The 21,954-nt window shown below is 41.8% G+C and overlaps 1 protein-coding gene across 1 annotated transcript; it reads left to right on the top strand.

The window, feature by feature from the left end:
* Positions 1-1,607: 1,607 nt before the first annotated feature.
* On the top strand, positions 1,608-21,397 carry DCBLD1 (discoidin, CUB and LCCL domain containing 1; the record flags this gene model as incomplete). Its single annotated transcript, XM_010185573.1, has 13 exons — positions 1,608-1,745; positions 2,288-2,339; positions 3,069-3,141; positions 4,731-4,864; positions 9,531-9,571; positions 10,861-11,076; positions 11,817-11,947; positions 13,774-13,921; positions 14,011-14,127; positions 15,593-15,683; positions 16,658-16,707; positions 18,256-18,375; positions 20,880-21,397. Coding segments are annotated over 13 exons (1,829 nt in total), but the record flags the coding sequence as incomplete, so codon positions are not given.
* Between the last annotated feature and the right edge of the window lie 557 nt (positions 21,398-21,954).

Genomic DNA, 21,954 nt, shown 5'->3' with positions numbered 1-21,954 from the left:
AAAAGACCTTCTCAAATAAATCACTCGTGCAGTTGTCTGGTATGACACAGTGTCAGATGCTGTCTTTTTGATAAGTTCATTTCCTAAGCAATTTGTTTAACCCTTTTTATAGACATTGTTTTCTCTGACTAAGTCGTGAGTCATTTTCAACACATGAGTACTCCAGGGAAATGTCACACTCATCGCTTGTTTCTCTGCCTGCTTGGCTTTGCCGTATGATTTTTATAAGGCAAAAGACAAAGTGCTTCCTTTGGTGTGACCCATTCTACTGATAACTGGCTGTCCTTGGCTCCAATTGGGCTACTCTATAGATTGATCTTACAGTTGTTATAAGGCCAATGAAGTTTTTGGGAAAGACCCCCCCCAAAAGTACCAAGCAAAATGAAGGGGCTCTTAGGAGCCCGTTAGGAAGGGTACCACTCATCAAATTTGTGCTCCGACTGTAACTTCTTGTATCTCAGAAGTGAGTTCCAAGTTGCCCTCAAATAGCCACCACCAATATAATGAGGTTGTCTAGGAAAAGTCAGTGATCCGTTTTCTTCCGAAGAACTTCCTTTAGGATCCAAAAGCTGTCATTCACCAGAACAGATGCACTGAGGGCTTCTAAAGGATCTTGCTTGTTTTTACCTCTTAGGGGAAAAAACCCTGCCATTTTACAAAAACCTCCAAGTAGTGTATATTGTAAACATCCTCCTAAATTCAAAAAAGTGTGCCCAAACTGCTTTGGATTTTCCTTGCCAAGGACAAGTGTTTGCACCCAATCGCGGTGACAGAAGGCAAGAGCAAAGACTATGGCAATTTTGAAAGAAAGCTCCCCTCAGGAGCTGACTTCTAAAGAAGAAAATGTAATTATTAAGGGTCCCGGGCATGCCTGCTGTCACAAGAAAGGAGTGTCCCAAAGACTGTTCCAAGATTCTGCAGTTGGCAGCTATAAAAGTTATCTAATTCAATGTAAGCACAAGGCTCTTGTCATCTCTCCCCCACTACCTTCATCCTGCCCTTTCTCTCCCTCTCTTTTTTGTTCAAAACTCTACAATCCTGAACTGTATACTTCAGTGGTCTGATGATGTTTTTAAAAAGAAAATAAGAAAAGTAAAGTGGTGTTGCCTTGTAGTACAATTTGGCTTGTGGCACACATGTCCTTGAAAACCAGGTACCCTGTTTGCGATCTTAATCTTTCCTGAATGGCTGTGGTGCTACAGCAGCATAAGCCTTACACCTCTGGAGAGTTTATCTAGGGGACCCAGTGTAGATCCCTTAGATTGCCTTTGAATGTTCTGTTCTTTTCTCTAATGAGTTACTGCTGGTTGTAAGCACCCTGTACTTCAAAGGCCGAAGGGCATTAATCATTCTCTTCAGGTTTATGTGATGAGAGACATGGATGCTGGAATTCCTACCATGGAGAGACAATTGGATCCTGGCCACTCCTTGTCAGGGTAACTTTGGAGCTCATACCCATAAAGGACTGAAGCCAAAAACCTTTTGTCAACATTTGGGTTGGTACTGAAGGAGAATGAGTGTGTTATGAAACTCTTTGCTGATCATGAGACTATTCCAGCCTAATTACGTCATAGAAACTTTTGAAATCTTCTTTGTTCTGTCTGTAGGGCCATACTGTGGTAATGTGATGCCCGTCCCCAAAGAAATCATTCTGGACAGCAATGAAGCGATGATTCACTTTGAGAGCAGATCCCATGTGTCAGGACGAGGTTTTCTGTTGTCCTATGCCAGTAGTGATCATCCAGGTAAAGTGAAATCCAGAAGTATTCAAGGATTAGAGGCATAAGTCCCCCTTATTTGTCTTCTCTACACACACAGACTTTAGCCCAAATGTTTGGTCCTAAAGATTTCCAGATTAGCATTCATCATAATATTTTTAATAGCATGTGTGGAAGAAGCAGTTGTAACATTAACCAGATATAATAGCTGCTGAAATATTTGCAATACAGGCCCAGTGAAAGAGAAAATGAGTACTTTTTTCTTGAAGCTCCACTGTATTCTGGGTTCCAGCATCTACCACACAGTGATAGGATGAAGGCATAGGAGAGATTTAAGATTTGATTCCTACATTTAATGTTCTGACGGTCTGTGTGACTTTGTTGAAGGTGTAAAGCATAGTAGAAGAGAGAGATGAAAAGAAAGAAACCGTAGCTGTTGCTTTCTTTCTAATAAAATTGTTTTAAGTATTATACAGAGAGATCTTTAAATGTAATTTCACGTGTAGCCAAATATTTGTTTGTATTTCTGCATCCTGCAATGGGGATTGACATTTGTAAACTTTTCACAGATCTAATCACATGTTTGGAAAGAGCGAACCACTACACAAAGGCTGAATACAGGTAAAGAGGGTTTGCAGCTATCCGTGCTGTAGCTTTCATCTGGTCCAATTGTTAGAAAATGTCATCTAAGGCAGGTACAGTCTTGTTTTTCTGGAGAAGTGAATTTTTTTGAGCTCTGCTATAATAGTCCAAGGTCCAGTTGCGAGAAGCAGCAGTGCAGAAGGGAAGTCTGCAGCCCAGAAAAATGAGGGCATAGAGTTACAGACCAAGTCTCATTTGGGTGTACATATACATGGTATATGTAAAAAGAGTTTCTACTTTGAAATTCAAAGTAGCCTCAAATTCCAGTGCTTCTCCTGAGAGCAGATCACGCCCTTGCTGATACAAGATTATCGGAGGACAAGCTATAATTTCTTGGTTCCTTGAACCTTGTGATAGGATTTCAATGATAATAAATTGTGCTCTTCTGGCTGCTGTCTGGATGTGCATGCAGGCTTCTTATCTGGGCTGTGCTGAAAACTTGCATGGTAGCATTTCTAGAACAAGAGAATTAAATAGAAATGCCCTTGCAAAACTGCTTTTCTGGTTCTTTGTGTGCTGCTGTTTGCAGTCCACTCATAAACCCAAGGGCCAATTCATTTTCCTCCTAGACTTACCAACAGACCATCAGCCAGAACTTACTGCTAAGATATTTACTGATTTGAGAGCATTTATTTTGTACCAGTTTGTTTTTCTGTATATTGTCACTACAGTTCACATTTTAAACAAGCCTCTCTTCTCTCACTACAGCAGGTACTGTCCTGCTGGCTGCAGAGACATAGCAGGGGACATCTCTGGCAATGTCGAAGAAGGATACAGAGATGTAAGTACACAGAATAATGAGGGAAAATTCACAGAGACAGAAGAAAGAAGCACAGCACAACCTGGTTTCAACTTTTGCTGCTTGACTTTTGTCAGTAATTCTTCCCAGCTGTGTTAGATACACCTTTCCTTATCAGTATATCAGTATGTTATCAGTATATAAGCACACAGAGACACTTTTCAAACAGATCAATCAATTGTGTGAGAACAAAGTCCACTGTCAAATACACCAACTGACTTGTGGTTTCTAGCTTTCTGGAAAAACCTGCATAGGGTTTGTCCCCCTTGAGGCAGTGCTTATCGATCTACTAAACATTCCTGTGACTTCAGCTTTTACTTGTTTGGAGTCCACGTGTATTTCTTTTCTAAAGTTCTCTCTTGTAGGAAAAAAGCCAAACTTGAGTAACATGCAGATTTTCTTGAAGATTATGCCCAGCAACCTGCTCTGAGATGAAATAAATATTATACATTGCCTAATCATATCCCACAGATAACTACCAACCTCTTGGGCTGTGTTAACTGCTCATTCTTTAAAGCAAAAAACCTCCCTGGGTGGTTGCATTTATCCACAGTTGGGATCACACACTGATCCCTCTGCCCTGTCTGTATCTCTCACTCTGGACTCTCCTCTCATCATGCCTGTGAAATCTTTGTCTCTGACAGTAGAGTAAGTTTAACCATACCACTGAAGTAAAATCACAGCCTATCACAAATACAGAAGTTGCTGAGTTTTCAAAAAGTCAATGTTCACCTTCAACCTGTTCATCCAGTTATTCGAGCACAGAGCACACGGCTCCAGCCTGGAAAGTGGCAGAGCTGAAAAAACAAAGAAATGCCACATTACACTCTGGTTAGCTGGAGTTATTCCTGCCCTTCCTTCGGGTGATTAGGAAAGAAAAGCAGCACATGGCATGACCTCATGCTGATCCTATCTGCGTTTAGGAATTTTTGAAAGAAATCTTCCCTCAACCTTCAAGGGGATTCAGCTTTTCTGGTGGGAAGGACCTCCGGGCTCCCCTGGAGCCCTGCTGCTGCCTTTGTGTTCCACCCCTCCCTGGAGGGGACAGCCTGGCACCCCATCATGAGTAGTGTAGCCCAGGCTGGGTCCCTGTGAGGGAGGCCAATCTCTGCCAGCAGCCCCTGGAAATGTCTCTTTTGCACCTTTCCGCTGGCTCGGCTCTGCTCTGCCCTGCCCTGCCCCAGCTCAGTGGTACACTTTTGCCACCTAGTCGGCACACAAGTTGTCCTGCCTGCATTTTTCAGCTTTATCCCACCTGAGATATTGGCAAATGGGCTTGCCTTTGACTTTGCCCCAGGAGTGACACAATACTTCCTAGGTTAAAATCTTACAGCGCCTTCTCAGAAGCAGATTATTTGCTTTTTCATTTGAAAAATGAAGGTGACTTTTAGAAATGCATTTTTTTCAAAGCTTATGGTTCTTCCTCCCTCCCCTGCCTCTCATTCCTCCTGAGCTGTTGCCAGATTTTATGAGCTTTAACACCTGCATTTGAGTGGCTTGGAACTGAAAGCATTAGCAGTTTGTCAGATTGATCCTCTGAGCTTTGCCTCCCGATGGCTTCTGCCTTTCAGACCTCGCTGCTGTGCAAGGCGGCAATTCACGCAGGCGTCATCGCGGACGAGCTGGGCGGCCAGATCAGCGTCACACAGCAAAAGGGCATCAGCCACTACCAAGGCATCGTGGCCAACAGCATCCCCTCACTCGAGTGAGTACTGCTGGCTGGCGGGGCTGGCTCTGGGAGCGACCCCCGGGGCACGGCGCGCTGCCCAGATCAGCAGAAGCAGGTGGGGATGCTTGTTTTTGGGAGGAAAGGATGTTAGCTGTGGGTCTAAGGGTTTTTGGGCTTTGTTTCTATGGCTTTATTAAAATGGTGTTGGCATTGGATACAGGAAAGTGTTCCAAGTTTTTAGTAGCTCCGTATCATGTAGGGTGGTATTTTCTTCTTTTTTTTTTCCTTTCCCTTCCAAAACATATTTGCAAATTACTTTGTTAGCAGACACATGAAAGTACGATGTTCTGCAACAAACACCTTTAATTGATGTGCTAAATCATGATAAATTCATGTTAAAGCTTAAAAAAAGTTAGGAAGAATGAATAAACAGAAAGTGTTGTTGAGCCATAGGGGATTTAATGAACAACTTCTTAAACATTGTGCTTTTGATATGTTCAGAGTTTTTCTTGTTTAGTATATTTATAGCAAGGGTGTTATATTAACCACTTATCTTCTGATTTTTAATTGTACTGTTGTTAAAGTAAATCCTCTAATCTCTTTCCAGCACAGTAAGCCCTTCCAGCAACTGCCTCTGTCATTCCTGTTAGTTTATATTTTTTAATTTTCAGACATTATCTGGATTTTATGTGAGGCCTTTTTTTTTTTTTTTTGTAAGAAGGGAAATCTCCTCAGTCCCATAGCCTATGAGAGCTAAGAGAATATGCCTTTTTTATACTTTTTTCCTGTTTTCCCCATGATTTTTCCACATCATCCTGACAATTTTAGAGTCATGGTGTCATTCATGAAAAAAAAAAAACCCAACAACATTCATTTGGCCTGTTGTTGTGCTTAAACTTAAGCACAGATTGAAATTCTTAATATGTAATGGCACTGGAGTATACAAAGCTGGGTAGCATGTAGATCACTAGTGGAAGGTCCACAAAGCCTAAATAGTTCCCATTTTTCTTATGTATTGCTTGAAAGCTAATTTTCTGAGAAAATTAATATAAGCTGGTGTTAAGCAAAGCACAACTGAGAGCTCAGCTCAGGCACCAACGCCTTTCATAAAACAAATAATACACATTCTTCCCATCACACATGCCAGATTAGTGAAACCCTAAATTAAATATTTTGTGCCTTAACTAAAGATGTTACAGAACCGTTTACATACATTCATATGTTTGTAATCCTTGAGAATCCCAGAAGGAGTAACTCAGACAGCAGTCCATAAAATGCTGTAATGAAAGGCAGCCAGGATTCCCATTTGTATGTTTTTCACAGTACTAGACCTAGTAGGCAATGACTGAAGTGTAGAAGTCAGCAAATGTACATATGCTGGGGGAAAACACAGTTTCCATAATTAACCCATAACCTTAAGTGTCCTTTAAATGCTGCTATTCACAAAATATCTTATACCTTTCACATGAGTGACAGAAATACTCACAGAGATGGAAACGTACCTCTATTAGACCAAGTGGGAAAACTCCCATTTACTTGAAGGAGAGCTGAAACACATGCTCCCAGGCTGAAGTCAGGCTCTAGGGCTTGGATTTAGCCCATTTAATGTGAGGCTCCTAAGGAGCAGTGCAGTCCCCTCAGCTCTCCTACATGCCAGGGCAGATGGGGGCACTCCTTGAGCACGATGCACATCTCAAAGGGACTGAACAACCCTCGCTTTCTACCGACTGTACAAGGAGCCATAGGTAAACAGGCTCATACTGTGTCAGATGCCTGCAGGCTAGATGGCATGGATTTTGAGTAAAATGCGAGTGTGAGCACAGCGCTTCCTGGGGCACTTCTGCTGCTCCTGGCAGCTGGGACAATGCCCGGAGCAGATGAACTGCTGGCATAATAATATCTGAACTGCAGATAACTCCCATTATTCCAGGAGAGGGAAATTGGAGGATGCAGGGAAATCCTTTTATTTCAAAACATGAAAAAGTGTTCCTAGAAACAGTGGGCCTGTGTACTAAGAAAATGAACCAATGCATTTCATGCTTCGAAAAGGCTTTTTGTAAGAGGTTATTTCCAAAGCCTCATGGCTTCCCTGTCCTCGGGATACCTACACGCTGCAAGAAATTCCTGCGGAGCAGCCACTGCTGGCGAGAAAAAAATGTTGCTTAGACATCGAGGCTTTAAGAGCTTTTTAGACTCCCTTACATAAAAGCTTACTCAAGTTTTTAAAATCTCATTTATAGTGGATTTCAGTATTAAAGATTTAAATTATTTAGCTAGGAGCCGAAATTGACCTCATCAAAAGCTGCTGCTGGAGTGCATTGAGCTGTTCAATATTGGTGTTGTAAGGTGGCAGTGGAGTTACCGCTCACTCACTCGCCAGCCCTCAAAAGCTGACCTTGGCCTCCCAGACTCCATTTTTCTGTGCACTTGTTACTCTCTGGCATCTGTGAGGCTTTTGGATCTCATGATTCATGTGTGGACCTGCACCCGCAAATGCTATAATAAAGATCAAGTGTTTGGATTTATTGGGCAGTCGCTATACCCCACTGCCAATATACGGAGATTTATCTTTGAGTCATGTGAGCTGGCCTGTGATCGTACATCCACGCATGTGAAATCATTTGTCTCTGAAAATGCATGAGACCACATGCTCATCAACTCTGAAAGATGAGATTAAGGGTTAACCTGCACTGCTTATACAAATCTTGCTTGAGACTGAAGAGAAAAAAACAGAAATTTATTATGGGAAGCAATATCCTTTTTTTGCAGAGCTACCAGCATGGTCTCCTGTGCATTCCCACCACCAGTACTGTTGGCTAGGCAGGATTCTGAAGGTTGTCAGGAAAATGAGGAGCATGGGGTGATACCATCGCTTAAAGGACACAGTGAAATTGGTGTGACAAATGCCACCTGTCACATTAGGAAACTGATGAATTACCACTTACTGAATTAGTTTGTCCTCTTCAATGACTTGCAGAATTATAGTAGAAATATTTCAGCTTGATTTCATAGCTTTATAGACCTTAGAAATGCTAACTTTACCCCTTACTTTGCTAAAATTACAGTCCTCTACTTTAAAGAGATCTGGGTGACTTTTTTATTACAAAGCTTTATCTCATAAATAAGTATTCGAGGAGTGCTGTGATTTCTGTTTTGGGTTTTACTGATCACTGTAGGTGTTTTTTCTTCTCTTCTCTTGAAATGGATTGCTTTGCATTCACTAAGAAAGCAAAAATTGTTTTGGCTGTAATGTCAAACTGGTTTCAAGCCAGCAGAGCACATCTGATCGTCGTGGAGGATTGCCTGGGGGGAAGATGTGGGAGGGAGGGCTTGAGTTTCTCCTTCTAGATACGCCTACATGCCCAAATAAATCAGCTCCCTCCCAGTGCTCTCCGTCATCTCTGAAGGGCTTCGTTTGCCTGTAGTCATTAGTTTTCCCTCAGTGACAAAAAGAGGCAGTGTTTTTATTGACCTTGACATGGGACCACTTTCCTATTCCCTGTTTGCGGTGCTCTCAAAACATACAGCCCTGCACACTGCTGTGAGCCCTCAGACGCTACCTCGGGGGAAATTTTCCTGGCCAGCAACAAAGGGCAGCCTGAAAAGGAGCTGTCTTGATGCTTAAGTGCAGAAGTTGTTTTACTGCTCAGTCACGCTGGCCAAGGCTTTTCAGAAGGGCAAGCGATGTGTGCAGCTAATCGGAGAGACATGGAAGGGGTCAGATTTTCAAGAAATCTAAACTAATTTCACGTTAAAACCCAGGCTTTTTTTTTTATCAGGCATCCAGTCACAGTCATCACTTTTGGAATAAACCCTCAAGGGCATCTCATTGGGAATCTGGAAGTGGTTCCATGGGAGGCCAAAAAAAGCACAGCTTTCCCTTACAGTGGCGATTTTATCTTGTCCTGCATTGTACAGAGTTGCAGAGTGGCCCAAGAAATGAATGTCTTTTCTCCTGAAGCAATGCAGTCCAAGTCAGAAGAAGGGAAAAAAGGGGAGCCAGAGATGTGGTCCTGTTAAGTGACCTAAAATGAATAATGGAGCTCTTGGTCATTATTTCAACAGAACTGGTTCCCACCTAGATTAAAACAAGGAGTAGTTTTCATTCAGTCTGGCTGCGATACACTTGTAGCCCAGGTAGGAATGGTCAGAGATGATGTGGCTTAGTCACCATCAAGTGTAATGGACGGTGCTCAAGGCTGGATTTACCACAAACTAGATGTGGACTAATAGAAAGTAAATGATTCTAAGTTAAGCTCTAATTTAAGCTACTATAGGTGAGGAGAGACCTAGGCCTGAGTGCACTGCTAGTAGCTTCAGGCCCTGTTAGCTTTCCTGTTCCTGGCTCTTTGAATGCTTTCACATTGCTGGTCTGAGGAGCAGAAGGGGAAAACTTTCCCACAATGGTACAGGGCTGTGCACAGGAGAAAAGCAGAAGTGTGCAGCAAAAGCAACAGGTTGATGGGACGAGGAGCCATTTCAAAGCATAACAAATGCTCAAAACCATTAAAATAATGACCTGAATTCAGTCATGGTGAGAGGTGCACAAGAGTGCTCTTACTGGGGTGGGTAACCAGCCAGCAAAGTAAGTGGCTGTCTGACCAGAGATACTTTGCTAGATAAAACAGTGATTCTGAAACTGTACCTCAGTGTTCCCATGACTGCTTCCCAAAAAGCTGAATTACCTTTTCTTTTCTTACAGTGGTTCGCTGTCAGATAAACGGTTTATATTTACTTCAAATGGTAAGAATAATGGCTTTATTTTTAGCTATTCAAATTTTACCTTTTTATTTAAGTATCTTCTATAAAAGTTTTGAAAAGTAATCAGGAGGATGTCAGGCTGCATCTAGGAAGGATATTTTAGGACAGCAATTTTTTAAAATGGGCAATTTGAATAAAAAAATTGAAGAGATGTGAAGTGAGCTAGAAAAAACCCCAAAGAAAAGGAATAGGTCATAAGCACATAAATGAGAAACAGAAATAGTATTCTGCTGTTACATTTGTGGTGCCAGAATATGAAAAATGGCAATCAGATAATCCCATTTTTATGTACTTTAGGCAGCAGAAAATTAAAGCAGTTTTTCTTCAGCCATTTATAAATTCCATCTTCGTTATACAAGAAGAGAGTGAAAACAAAGAGGAATGAAAATATATTTACATTGCACTGATACAAAACGAGTTTTTGTTTATGACTTTCCAAGATGCAAAAGCATCTTTAATCTGTCAAGCTGTTAATTTGCATAAAACATAGCAAAGAAGGGGAAAAAGTTCACGCTCATTCATTTCCATTATATTTCAGTCATCTGAGATAAAATCATTTACTATTCCACTGAAAACTGTAGAGCATGCATAGGCCTTTGAAACTGCCAGGGAATTATTTTTAAGTGCATTGAAACCTTATTCCACTGGCCCGTTTCTCTGGAGAACCTTGATGTGCAGAAATTTTGTGAGCTCTTTGGTGAAGTTTGCAATACTTACCTGCAGCTATTATCTTCATGATATCACCTCTTGGCAGCAGTATCAAGGAGCTTCTCAAATGAATAACTATCCTAGCCCTAATCACAGGTGAGAATCATGAAATATTTGCAGAAAAGTATTCCTCTCAGTACAGTGCCTGCATCTGAGAAATGTTTCATACAGCAAAATTAGTTAATGCCAATCTTGAAGCACAAATATTATTTTTCAGAAGGAAAATTTAAAAATATAATAAGTCTTCACAGGAACGAGACTAAACCACAGAGATTGAAAAACAAAATGGCAAGGAAAAAAACAGCAGATGTAGTCAGAAGGTGTCATGTATGTAGGAGTTAAATTGGTAAAAGAGAGGGACTGCAGCACTCTGGTACTGGATCATCTACTACAAACTGACTGACAAACACCACAGCTAATGGATAGCATCAGACTAGCACTAGATTAAGCAACATCTGACTTTGCTGTTGTGGGTGGTCTTCATATGTTGCTAGCCTAATGTAAAAATATGCTGTGAAAACACAAAATAACTCCTGTCTGTCTGTCTGTGTGGGGACTCCTAGGCTGCAATAAATCTCTCAGTCTGGAAGAGGGATTCCTCTCCAAGAGCCAGATTACTGCATCTTCCTACTGGGAGGAGACCAATGAATTTGGGCAGCTATTCCAGTGGTCTCCTGACAAGGCTTGGCTTCAAGTCCCAGGATTGGCTTGGGCATCTAACCACAGCAGCAATCGTGAATGGCTGGAGATAGACCTGGGAGAGAAGAAGAGAATAACAGGTATGTGAGTGTTTGGTTATTAGAAGCTGGGGTGTTGGCTGGAGAAGAAAATGAATGCAGTTGAAGAGATAATAATGCACTAATGCAACGGTTCTTTCATTAAATGTAATGAAATGTTCTGCATTGAGGCATATTATTTTCATATTTAAGAAATCATGGCTACTTATTATAAGACTGGTCTTCCTATAGACATGTAGGACTGGACTCAACTGTCATGCATGCCTGATCTGTGAACATGCTGTAGGCTCAGAACAAAATACTTACACAGGAGCTATTAGAGCATGGATGAATGACAAATGATTACTTAGACCTATTAATGATGCAGTTCTGTAATCAGTAAGAATTAAAGTCATAGCCTTGAAATAATGGCCCAGGTGAAAGAGATTCCTGTTTCCAACTCCTGGTTTAGTTGTAGAAATGTAAATTACATTTGCTGCTAAAGTTGTAAAGACTGCTGAGATGGACCATAATACCAAAAAACAATTACCAGTTTTGGAGTCATTAATCTGAGTTGTTAAAAATTCTATTGATTTAAATTCACAATTTAAAACCGATTTCCAATCTTCACCCAACTTTTAAATTCAGTAACCACCCCTGAATTTCAACATAGTTTGAAAAATGAATTAAGACTTTGAAGGCAAAGTTCTCAGAATAATTTTGGCTACTGTGATAGCATTTGAAAATTATCTTTTTAAAAAGACACCGAACAAATGAAAAGGTATTTTGCATTTTGTTAAAAGGTATTAAGACCACTGGTTCTGGATCTACTATGCTGAATTTCAACTTTTACGTAAAGACATTTACAATGAACTATAAAAACAACAACTCAAAATGGAGAACTTACAAAGGGATCCTGAGCAATGAGGAAAAGGTAAGGGAAAGTGGGAGGGGTAGGAAAACCCAGAGCAATGTGTACCCTGCCTTGACATTGAAGGACAGGCTTTCACTGTCAAGAAAGATTAGAAGCTTCAGACTTGTCTGGACTTGGGTCGTCTTCACCAGTGTAATTTACAGCCATGGAGTAGGTAGTGAGCTTGTTGAAACAAGGAAGTTATCCAGGGCTTGCTGAAGTTGTGAGACACACAGGGAGCCATGTTTACATGTGTATCCTTTTTAAAAAAAACTGTGTAATTAAAGATGTAAAACAGCAGTTTGGGTAAGTCTTTTGCTCAGCTTAGCACTTTTCCTGCTAGGAACACTGTATTGATGCAGAAGAATTGGTTGGTAGGGCATCAGCAAAGCTGAAATTCAGCTTCAGGTGCACTGGGACAGTCAACCCACACATCCACAAGCGAAACAACTGTCTCGGGTAAAGCACAAGGCTACTGCTGGAGCTGCCCCTGTGGACCAGGCTTCCTGCTCGGCTGTGTTACGGTCACCAGGGTCTGCCCTGTTCCTTGTCCCCCGCTGAAGGGACACAAGTCTGTAGGCACAGCCTATGTCTGTTAGGAATCGATGTAACTGACCATAACTTAAGTGCTCTTACACCAAAATACCTGTCCACACAACAGCTTTCACAGTCTCTGAGTGACTTTAACAATGAACAGATAAAAGCAGTGTAATTAGTTCCTGCAGACAAAGGATGTGCTGACAAAGGTTTGTCAAATAACACTGTCCCCTGAAAACGCATGCTTCCTTTCAAACAAACAAACGAAAAAGTCTGCCTCCCTTGACCCCACAGCATTCAAAGTCATGCCTTCACTCATCATTTCTGAGGGAGCTCAGCTTGCTTCAGGATAAGGATCTAACCTGGTCCTCAGTCCTGATGGCAATTTTTAAAAGCTTGGTAGAGCTGTAGAGAGATTTCTTACTAGCTCTGATTTTATTAGCTTGTATGGCATGGAACTTCACTGCGCAATGTTAACGGGTTTAAGTTTTTTTAAGTGTTAAACTTAGGAGATGCTGGCCCACAAAGCAAAAAATGAACCTAGTAGTAGCTTAACTGTGAAGACTACTTGTTTAAAAACTGCTGGTTTGCTGTTTTCCACAATTACTTAAAAGTTACAAATAATCTTACAAAAGTATTATATATGATCTTAGTTTCACCTAAGGTGCATGACAAAACCTGTCCTGTCAGAACCCCATGTGGCCTGGTGTTTTATCTCAGACATAGTGAGTTCACTTCCTTATCTCATCAGGCTTTTAAGTTCTCCTAGATCATGCCAAAGCATCTCCAATAACTGATTTTGCAAGGACTACTGTTACGTACATGAGCTGAACTGATTCTAGGAAACACTGTGTAAGTGCAGGGAAAAGGAGACACAACCACATAGCTAATAGTCACTCTTCAAGCTTGATACTGAAAATTGTCCATTTTCCTAAAATGCCTAGAAATATTTCACTTCATTTTTTTTCTTTGTACATTTTTATCCCTTGTTGCCCAAGTAAGGGTGCTGCAGTGCCATTAAATAAAAAATTACAGCATTACACCAGCATACATTAACTAGAAATTACACAGAATTGAAAGAGTAATAATCTTTCTTCTCTGAGCTAACAGCAAAATGTGATCATCTGTCAGAACTAAAACAATTCTTTCTTTCCAGAGCTCTCAATTCCAAAAATCTTGTGGCTGCATCCCTGATTATCAATAAACGTTAGTTTTAGTGTAATTGAAGTGTTTGAAGTTGGATGTCAGGAGGACCTTGAAGAAAGAGACCTTTAAAATGGATCGAACAATGAGCTTATATTTTGTTGCAGGTATTCCAAGGCAACTCCAACCCCAGTGACATAGTACTCAACAACTTCATCCCTCCGATAGTGGCCCGTTATGTGCGAATCATCCCTCAGACTTGGAACCAAAGAATAGCATTGAAGCTTGAGCTGATGGGTTGTCGAATAATGCAAGGTATGGGGTAAGCAGCGCTCCCAAGGCACGGTGCCTCCAAAGCCCCCTGTGCTACTACAGCGTCACTGATGCCCCCTTCTCTTTTGCAGCTAATAGCTCATTCACACATTCGATGTGGCAGAAACCAAGTCAGAGCACAGAAACCTCCCTTGGAAAAGAAGACAGGACTGTCACGGAGCCCATTCCGTCAGAAGAAACTAACTTGGGTAACACTACTGCATTTTCTCTAGGATGCATCATGTCTTCAGCCCATCCTGAGTGAACTTTAAACTGTCTCACAAGTCAAAACTTTTCTTTTCCCTTCAGACTTTGTTAAAGGTTAATGACAGAGAGAAGAGGGAGGAGCATAGGTTCTTTCTGTCTTAAGACACAGAAAGAGATTGAAAGCCTTAATTTTCCTCTATGCGTGAAACATCAGGCTTTGATTTCCCTGTCATACTGGTTTATATGAGGTGACTCAAGGACTACACTGAGTATGCATCAGCATTTTTTGGAGGAGCTCTTCTTCACTCTTTTCCTAAATGTTATAATTTTTTGTAATATGTGAGGCAGTGGTCCCACAAAAATGTTACCTTCTCTTTATGCAACCATAACTCCTCCCAGCTCTAAAGGGACATACAGTAGTGCATGGTTGCGTAATTAAATAGTTTTTTATAATGTCTGTGTTCATGGGGGCTCAGAATACCTTCTCTCTCATACTTCTCCCTGAATATGCAGTCTCCATCCTTTAATGTCGTGAGGCTGATTTCTTAGAGTTTAAAAAGCAAGTAAATAAAATTATCGCTTATATTGGCTGTTTGGTGGACCCATAGCCAGGTAGGAACTATCGGACTCACCACACCGAACACTGCTACCCATTAGGTAGCTGATAGCTGTAGGCATGTCTAAAAAACTGGTTGTAAGAAGCAATCAGTGTAAGAAAAAAAAAAAGCTTTTCTGAAACGGCATCGCTCTTGCCAAGAGCACGCTCAGTTCATCTGTGCAGCAGTATGGGTAAATTGTACCCATGCATTCACTGAAAATGAAATTTAATGAGATTGCTAAATAGTAAATACCCTGTACACATGTGTACTACCCTATTCTCACAGCCTGGTAAATGTCTGTAGGAATAGTGAAAAGCACAGTCCTGATACAAGAGCCACCCCACTGCTGATTTCTAAATCCCTGCTCTACACCATGTTGTGTTAGAATTGAACAAGGGCTAAACAGGTTTTTCCCTAGCTCCACTCTTGGAAATCTTTGAACTATTTTGACTGAAATATTTCAACCCGTGCAGCATAAGCCAGATACTCTGCATGTAAAACTGCAGCCTCATTTGGCAGTTTTATAAGCAACTGAAAGCAGAGTTGTTCTAAGTAGCTTTTAAAAGTTACATAGCGTTTAATATGAAAGAACTAGTCTTTGTAAGAATGCATACAGATATTCAGCCAAGTGTCAGCCTTGAGAAAGTATATTTAACTCTCTCATCTCAGCACTGCTCCACATAGGTACATGGCAACTAAGTACAGCCAAGGACTGGTCTTGCAGTTTTACAGTTCCACATTTTCATGCTCTCTTGCAAGGAGTGTTCCTGCAAGATTATCTGCTTTCTGCTGTATTCTCTGTAGTAAAAATCACTAGCCTCAGAGTAATTTGCCTTTTTAACCTTTATCCTGTTTTTTCTTCATGCAGGCTTAAAGCTTACAGCTATAATTGTCCCCATCCTCATCGTGCTGTGTCTGTTCCTGTTCTCTGGAATTTGTATCTGTGCAGCCCTTAGAAAGTAAGATACCGTCTTTTGTCATAGGAGGCATTATTGGTGGCCACCTAGCTAGCACGTCCAACTACTTGTTCTCTTTCCAGAGCCCCTTTACCAGGGAGCTGGATATTGATACTCTTTGGCAGTCTTCCTTTTAAGTAGAACTCATGTTGTGTCTTTGTAAACTGTATTTCTCACTGCATGTCTCCCCTAGTCAGACAAAAACAAAGGTGAAGGAGGTCAGAACTGCGCACCCCAATTTACAGTCCAATATAACTGGTTGTTCTCTTCAGCCCGCATAAACCCACAAATACTAACGTGTAAAGCAATTGAAAATGGAAGCCAAGTAAAAATTTGGTGAAGGGAGGATCTGAGCTATCTATCTGGATGATTATTTTCATTTCCCTCCTGTTGTGTTTCTGCTTCCTGGTCCCTTAAGTTAGAGCACTTAACCTAGAAGGCTGAGAGCCTCGCCTCACTGTAAGGAGTTGCAGGCGTGCACTGGTAAGCAGCTAAAACTAAGCCACTTCATTTCACAAGTCGGAAGACTGGTATAAGCACTGCTAACTATGGTTTCCGCTCAATGTCCATTCATATGAACCTGTCCGAGGGATTTCAAAGTATAAGCAATGGTCTGGTGATGTGGCTTTACTGCTAGAGGTACCCAGCTCTGCCCTGGCTTCCCAGTAAATCTATAACCTAGCCAAAGAATTCAGAAGAGCAGACCCAAAACATAACCTGGAGTGACACATATGCAAATAGTCCCATCAAATTGATAAGTGCCAGGCACAATAAAATTGAACACTGGTACTCATAACTTGCATACAGATGGGGAAAAACAAATTGTCAGAACCCTGTGTTGCATGCCTTACATCCAGAAGCTCAAAGTTAAGCCCTGTCCTCAGCTGCTGAACACAAAACTCTCTTTGCTAGAGCTAAGACATGAAGCTGAAATGCTGTGAGTACAGATGTTTATAAATACTTTCCTCTTCTCACAGGCGAGAAGCCAAAGGACTTTCTTATGGATTATCCAGTGCTCAGAAATCAGGTTAGTGGAGAATCACGAACTCTGTCCTGTCCGTTGGGCCAACGGGAAGGGGTTTATGCAACTAAACATGAAATACTTATGAAACAGCATCCACGTTTCCTTGTTCAAACTCACCTCTTCATACAAGGGAAACTGCAAATGATAGTCCCACTTGTGTCATCCTAGCACAGTGCCCTGAGAAACAATGTAATTTGGTTTCTATGACAGAAAGGCAATTAGCAAAAGATCTATTATACAAAGTGCATAAATTAGCATATAAGAGTGCTCCCAGGTGCCCTCCCTTTCCTTCCTTCCTCCAAAATACCTATTTTGCAGAAAATTGCTGCTTTCTCTTTCCCCACAGCAGAGGGGATAGCTTGTCTCCAAGACAGCAAGGGCTAATAATTTTTCATGGCTTTAATATTTTCATCTCGCTGTCCTCCCTGGTTGGGACTGTATTTATTAAGCCAAACAACACTGAATTGTATTTCATGTGTAAAATCTGAATAGGGGATTGGCTTGAGCACTCTGCTTTAGGAGATGCCTGCAAAACCCTACTGAAGCATATTCTTTGTCTTGTTCAACGTTTTGCAGGGTGGGGTCTCCCATCAGCTTGGAAGTTGAGGTTTAGTTGTTTTTCCAGGCCAGCCAACTCTACAGAGCAATATCTTTCTGAATCTCAGCTTTCCATAAAAAAAAACCAAAACACTAAGCAATTCAGATGTCTCTTGACAAGTACCTTACAATAGCTCAGCTCCTAAATTTCATCCCTCAGCACGTACTGACGTCAGTGAAAAGAATGCTGGTACCCACTGCAGCTCACCCTCATTAGAAAATTAATTTGTACTTAACATCATATTTGCTAATATGATTTTTCAAGGTCACATCATAATCCTTTCTCACTTGCTAATGAGGACAAATCCCAAGAAATTGGAGATAGCCTCTTACCTAGTCAGTTCATTTGTGGCACATGTGCTTCATAAATGAAGCTCCTAAACCCTTGTGAGCCAGGCCTGGGACATGCAAAGCTGGGAGCCAAACCCAACTCTCCGCAGACCTCCTGTCGCAGGCTCCAGGCAAGGGCCTGACACTATGGGTTTTTCTTTTCCAACTCACAAGGATGTTGTGAGAACAAATTAATCGATGAGTGCAGGTGCTCAGTTATCAAGGAAACGGAAGCTATACTAGACTACTGAAAAAAAGAAATCTGAAGCATTATTTTTGCACATAAGCAATGGCAAAACATGTAACTGATTTAAAGCTGGTATTTTACTGATACACTTTAAGGCATCAGTGCAGGCACCTACAGAGTTTCAGCCCTTCTTGCCAAGAAAATCCTCTATAAAGTTTCATTTTCACTTGGAAATCCCAGTTGATGATTCACTTTTCCCCTTTCACCATCCAAATTCAGGATTTTTTTTTCCAAACAGCCCATTTTAGTCTTGCTTTTTAACTACTCTAATGTATTGACAGCAGTGAGTATATTGAAAATTCAACTTTCTGATAAGTCTTGTGATTGTAAGCATTTAACTTGCTGATAAGCCTTCTATTTTTATTTCTTTATCATAGGTTGTTGGAAGCAAATCAAGCAGCCCTTCACCAGACATCAGTCAACTGAATTTACCATCAGCTATAATAATGAGAAGGAGACACCACAAAAACTGGATCTGGTCACTAGTGACATGGCAGGTAACACTTGTTCCCCCTGGGATGTGTGCAGAGCAGGCAACAGGGAGAGGGACAGGCCAGCGATGGTACAAGTGCCAGTTCTCACACAAGCTGAGGCCCAGGAACAGATTTATCTGTGTTCATCCCAGATGTACAGTAAAGCAGCTAAATATATCAGTGAAAAAAAACAACCCACTATTTTGAAAATTTTTTCTTGAGAGTTTTCAGGAAATATTTCCTGGCTGAAATAGAGCTGAAGGTAACCATGAAAGGCAGTAAGGCATGGGTGCAGTGCAAGAATGAGGCTCAGATAGGATAGTTTGGCTTTGCAAACTAATTTTTGTGACTCTATGTAAACACAAATGTGTCTGGAAATGGAACAAAATATAATGGCCCTTGTTGCTGAGCAAATAGAACAATTACTTAGTTGGTTTCAGCTGGACTTGATGCCCAGTTGGATGTTGTGCTGAGATCCCTGTGCAGCTTTCCTGGTGCCTGAACTATTTTGGAGACAAGGCCCCCTGCAGTGGAAGTAGGTAAATGAGAGAGAAGGAAAAAATCCACCACCGTGTTTCTCTCCTGTGCTACCTTGGCTCCAGGTCACTGTTTGAATAGAGCAAATCCCTGCATCAATACTATTTGCATCGCAAAGGAATGGTTTTTAAATTCATCCTCTTAGCACATCTTATCCTCGCCTAGTTTAGTCTGTCTGGAGAGGCTGCGAGAACAGTCATCGCATGGGATCAGTGATCAGCAGTCTTCCAGAAAGACTCATGTGCTGTTTCCAGCCTCCAGACCTTAGAAATTCCTTAGAATTTCTCCAGTGCCTTTGGCAGAGAAATACATTTTAAAAACAAATGGATGGTTACTGTAATTCCATATGGTGCTACCCTGGATATCTTTCAAAGATAGTTTCGATCCTTTACAGAAACTTTCAATATAACTATGCAGAGACCTATAATGCAGTTTTATTTAATGAAGAAAAGGGAGTGTATAAAGGTTGCTCACAAATCATGGCTACCTGGCTCCTCGGACAGTGTCTGGGGAGCCTCTGCTCTCTCCATCCTCCCCTCCTGCCTTGAGTGGGAAGCCTTAACTCCCAGCCTGGCCAGGCAGCTCCCCAGCCTTAGCATTTCACCTAGTCTCCTTAAAAACAAGAACCATGAAATAAAAACATGAACGCAGCCCAGAAATGTGCCATTTATTAATTTAATGGCAAAGGGCATGCAATGTGCATAGAGGTTCACATGCTACACGAAAATCCCCTCCTTGAAATCCCCAGCTGCCTGCCAGTTCGCAAAGGCAGCCAGGAGCGAGTCGAGATGCTTCATCCTGAGCGAGAGAGATTTCTGGGGATGGCAGCAGAGACGCAGGGAAGAGCTGCACCACTTAACTTAGTGAAGTATGATAACACCTTCACCCTACATGCTGAAGTTTGGGAAGCAGCCAGGAACTGCCAAAGAGATTCACAGGACATATGGGATCGGATTCGACGCTCATGTCAGATGAGCCACGATGCCAGAACAGAAACTGAGCTAACTTCTTCGCGCCTGCGTCAAAACATGATACTTTAGCAGTGTCACTTACTAGAGCTGTTCAGGCCACCGTATGTATTCGAAAGAGATTGTCACTAGCACCAAAGCGAAAGTTAGAATGCTGAATTTTCTCATAATAGTTTTACTGCTTGGTTGGGGTTTTTTTTAACTTTTTAGTCCAGATCTCTTTCTTGCACAGCAGCCTGGCATCTGCCTTGACTAGAGGTGCAAACACGCACTTCTTGAGGCCATATTTCCTCCATCTTGCTCCTACTCAGGCCATTTGCCCATCCTCAGCTCTAACCCTACCCTCTCCCTTGACCGGGGTGGCCACTCCAGTTCCTCCAGCAGCTCCGGTACCATTTCTCATCTCACAGCTCGTCCTGCCTCACATGCCCGCAGCAGTGCTGAGCTGGCTTAGCACATTTCACACTTCCCTTGACTCTCTTGGCTGCCGTTCTGCCTAACTTCATCCCTCTTGTCAGTCAGCTACTGCGAGAAGCCTTTTAAATACAGCCAGCACTTGGTCAGGCTCATTAAGAATCCTCCAGGCATTTTAATTATTCCAAGTGGGACATTGGTTTTGGAGAACTTTTTGTTTGTTTATATTCATGCAACATCCTTTGTCTAGTTCATTGCTAATATTTTCTTGAGTTCTCTCTTTTTTGAGGGCTTCTGATTATACTCCAGAAATGACATTGATTTATCTGGGTTGGTCAGTGGGGAAAAGGAGGGAGGGAGGGAGTAGGAAACCGGGTGGCAGATTGGAGCTCCTCAGTGGAAGAGCTCCTGCCACGTTCTGCAATGCCTGGTCACTGAAGAAGGTTACAGGACTAGCACTGGGGTAAGGTTTCCTCACATCCCTGACAACCACACATTTGATACAATAACAGAACCATTTTTCAACATAAAATACTTATCAATGCATAAGTATTGAATACATAAAATAATCCATCTGTGCCTTACTGAGCAGTTCATGCTTCCTTTTAGATTATCAGCAGCCTCTCATGATTGGGACTGGGACGGTAACACGGAAAGGATCTACTTTTAGACCCATGGACACCAAAGAGGAAGGAAGAAGGGGGAGTTCAGAGTTCGAAAATCACTATCACTGTCCACACAGAGCTAACCGGCACGAATATGCTCTACCCCTGACCAGCCAAGAGCCCGAATATGCTACCCCCATCATAGAGCGGCACATAGCAAGAGAAAATAACTTCTCCTCTGAAAACGGCTACAACGTACCTGTCGTCTCATCCCAGAAACACTCCCTTTCTGCCAGCAGCTTCTCCAGTTCGTGTAAGACCGATACCAGGAATGGAGACTATCAGACACCCCAGAGTGTCATAAACTATGACAAGCCCAAAGTGAACGGTGTTCTGACCTCCGTGAGCTACAGCACAGACTACCAGAAACCTCAGCCCAATGCCCTCGGGAGCGAGGGTTACTCAACGCCCAGAGATTGCCTCAAACCAATAAGCCAGACAGCAATGACAGCTCTCTTGTGAGAGCAGGAGACACGCGGTGCGCAGGAACGTCGCTGCACAGCTTTTTGAAGTGAAAACAGAGTTTGGAGGGACTCTGCTGCGGGAGGCAGAAGGCAAACAAGCCCTGTGTACATAATATTGCAGTCTTGCTGGGTTCTGACATCTGAAGAAAGCATATGCTGTTTATCACTGTTTATAGCAAGAGAGATGTTATCAGTGAAGACTGTACATCTTATTTTCTGTAACTGATCTCAGTGCTCCATTTGCAATGTGTGCAATTTGTACATAGCTTTTATTTAAGGAGAATTTCTTAGGTTTCCTTTTCACCTGGGGGATTGAAAGGATTGCAGAAATGCCTATGTAAGAAAAAACAAGCCTCCCTTTCCATCTTTATTTTACCTGCTGTTGTACTGGCAGCTGTAAATGGTGTATCTTACAGTTGTGGTGATTCATCCTCTTTTCTATGATAACTGAAGATAGAGCATCACTGTAGTTCTTACTGGAAGAGTAACAGCAAAACTACTTGAAGCATAACGTGCACAAGAGAAGGCAGCTGAGCATTTAAATACTGTCCTCAA

The sequence above is a fragment of the Mesitornis unicolor genome, unplaced genomic scaffold, assembly GCF_000695765.1.
Source record: "Mesitornis unicolor isolate BGI_N332 unplaced genomic scaffold, ASM69576v1 scaffold21005, whole genome shotgun sequence".
NCBI lineage: Eukaryota > Metazoa > Chordata > Aves > Mesitornithiformes > Mesitornithidae > Mesitornis > Mesitornis unicolor.
The sequence above is the reverse complement of the archived record's forward strand: the minus strand, read 5'-3'. Positions and strand labels throughout refer to the sequence as shown.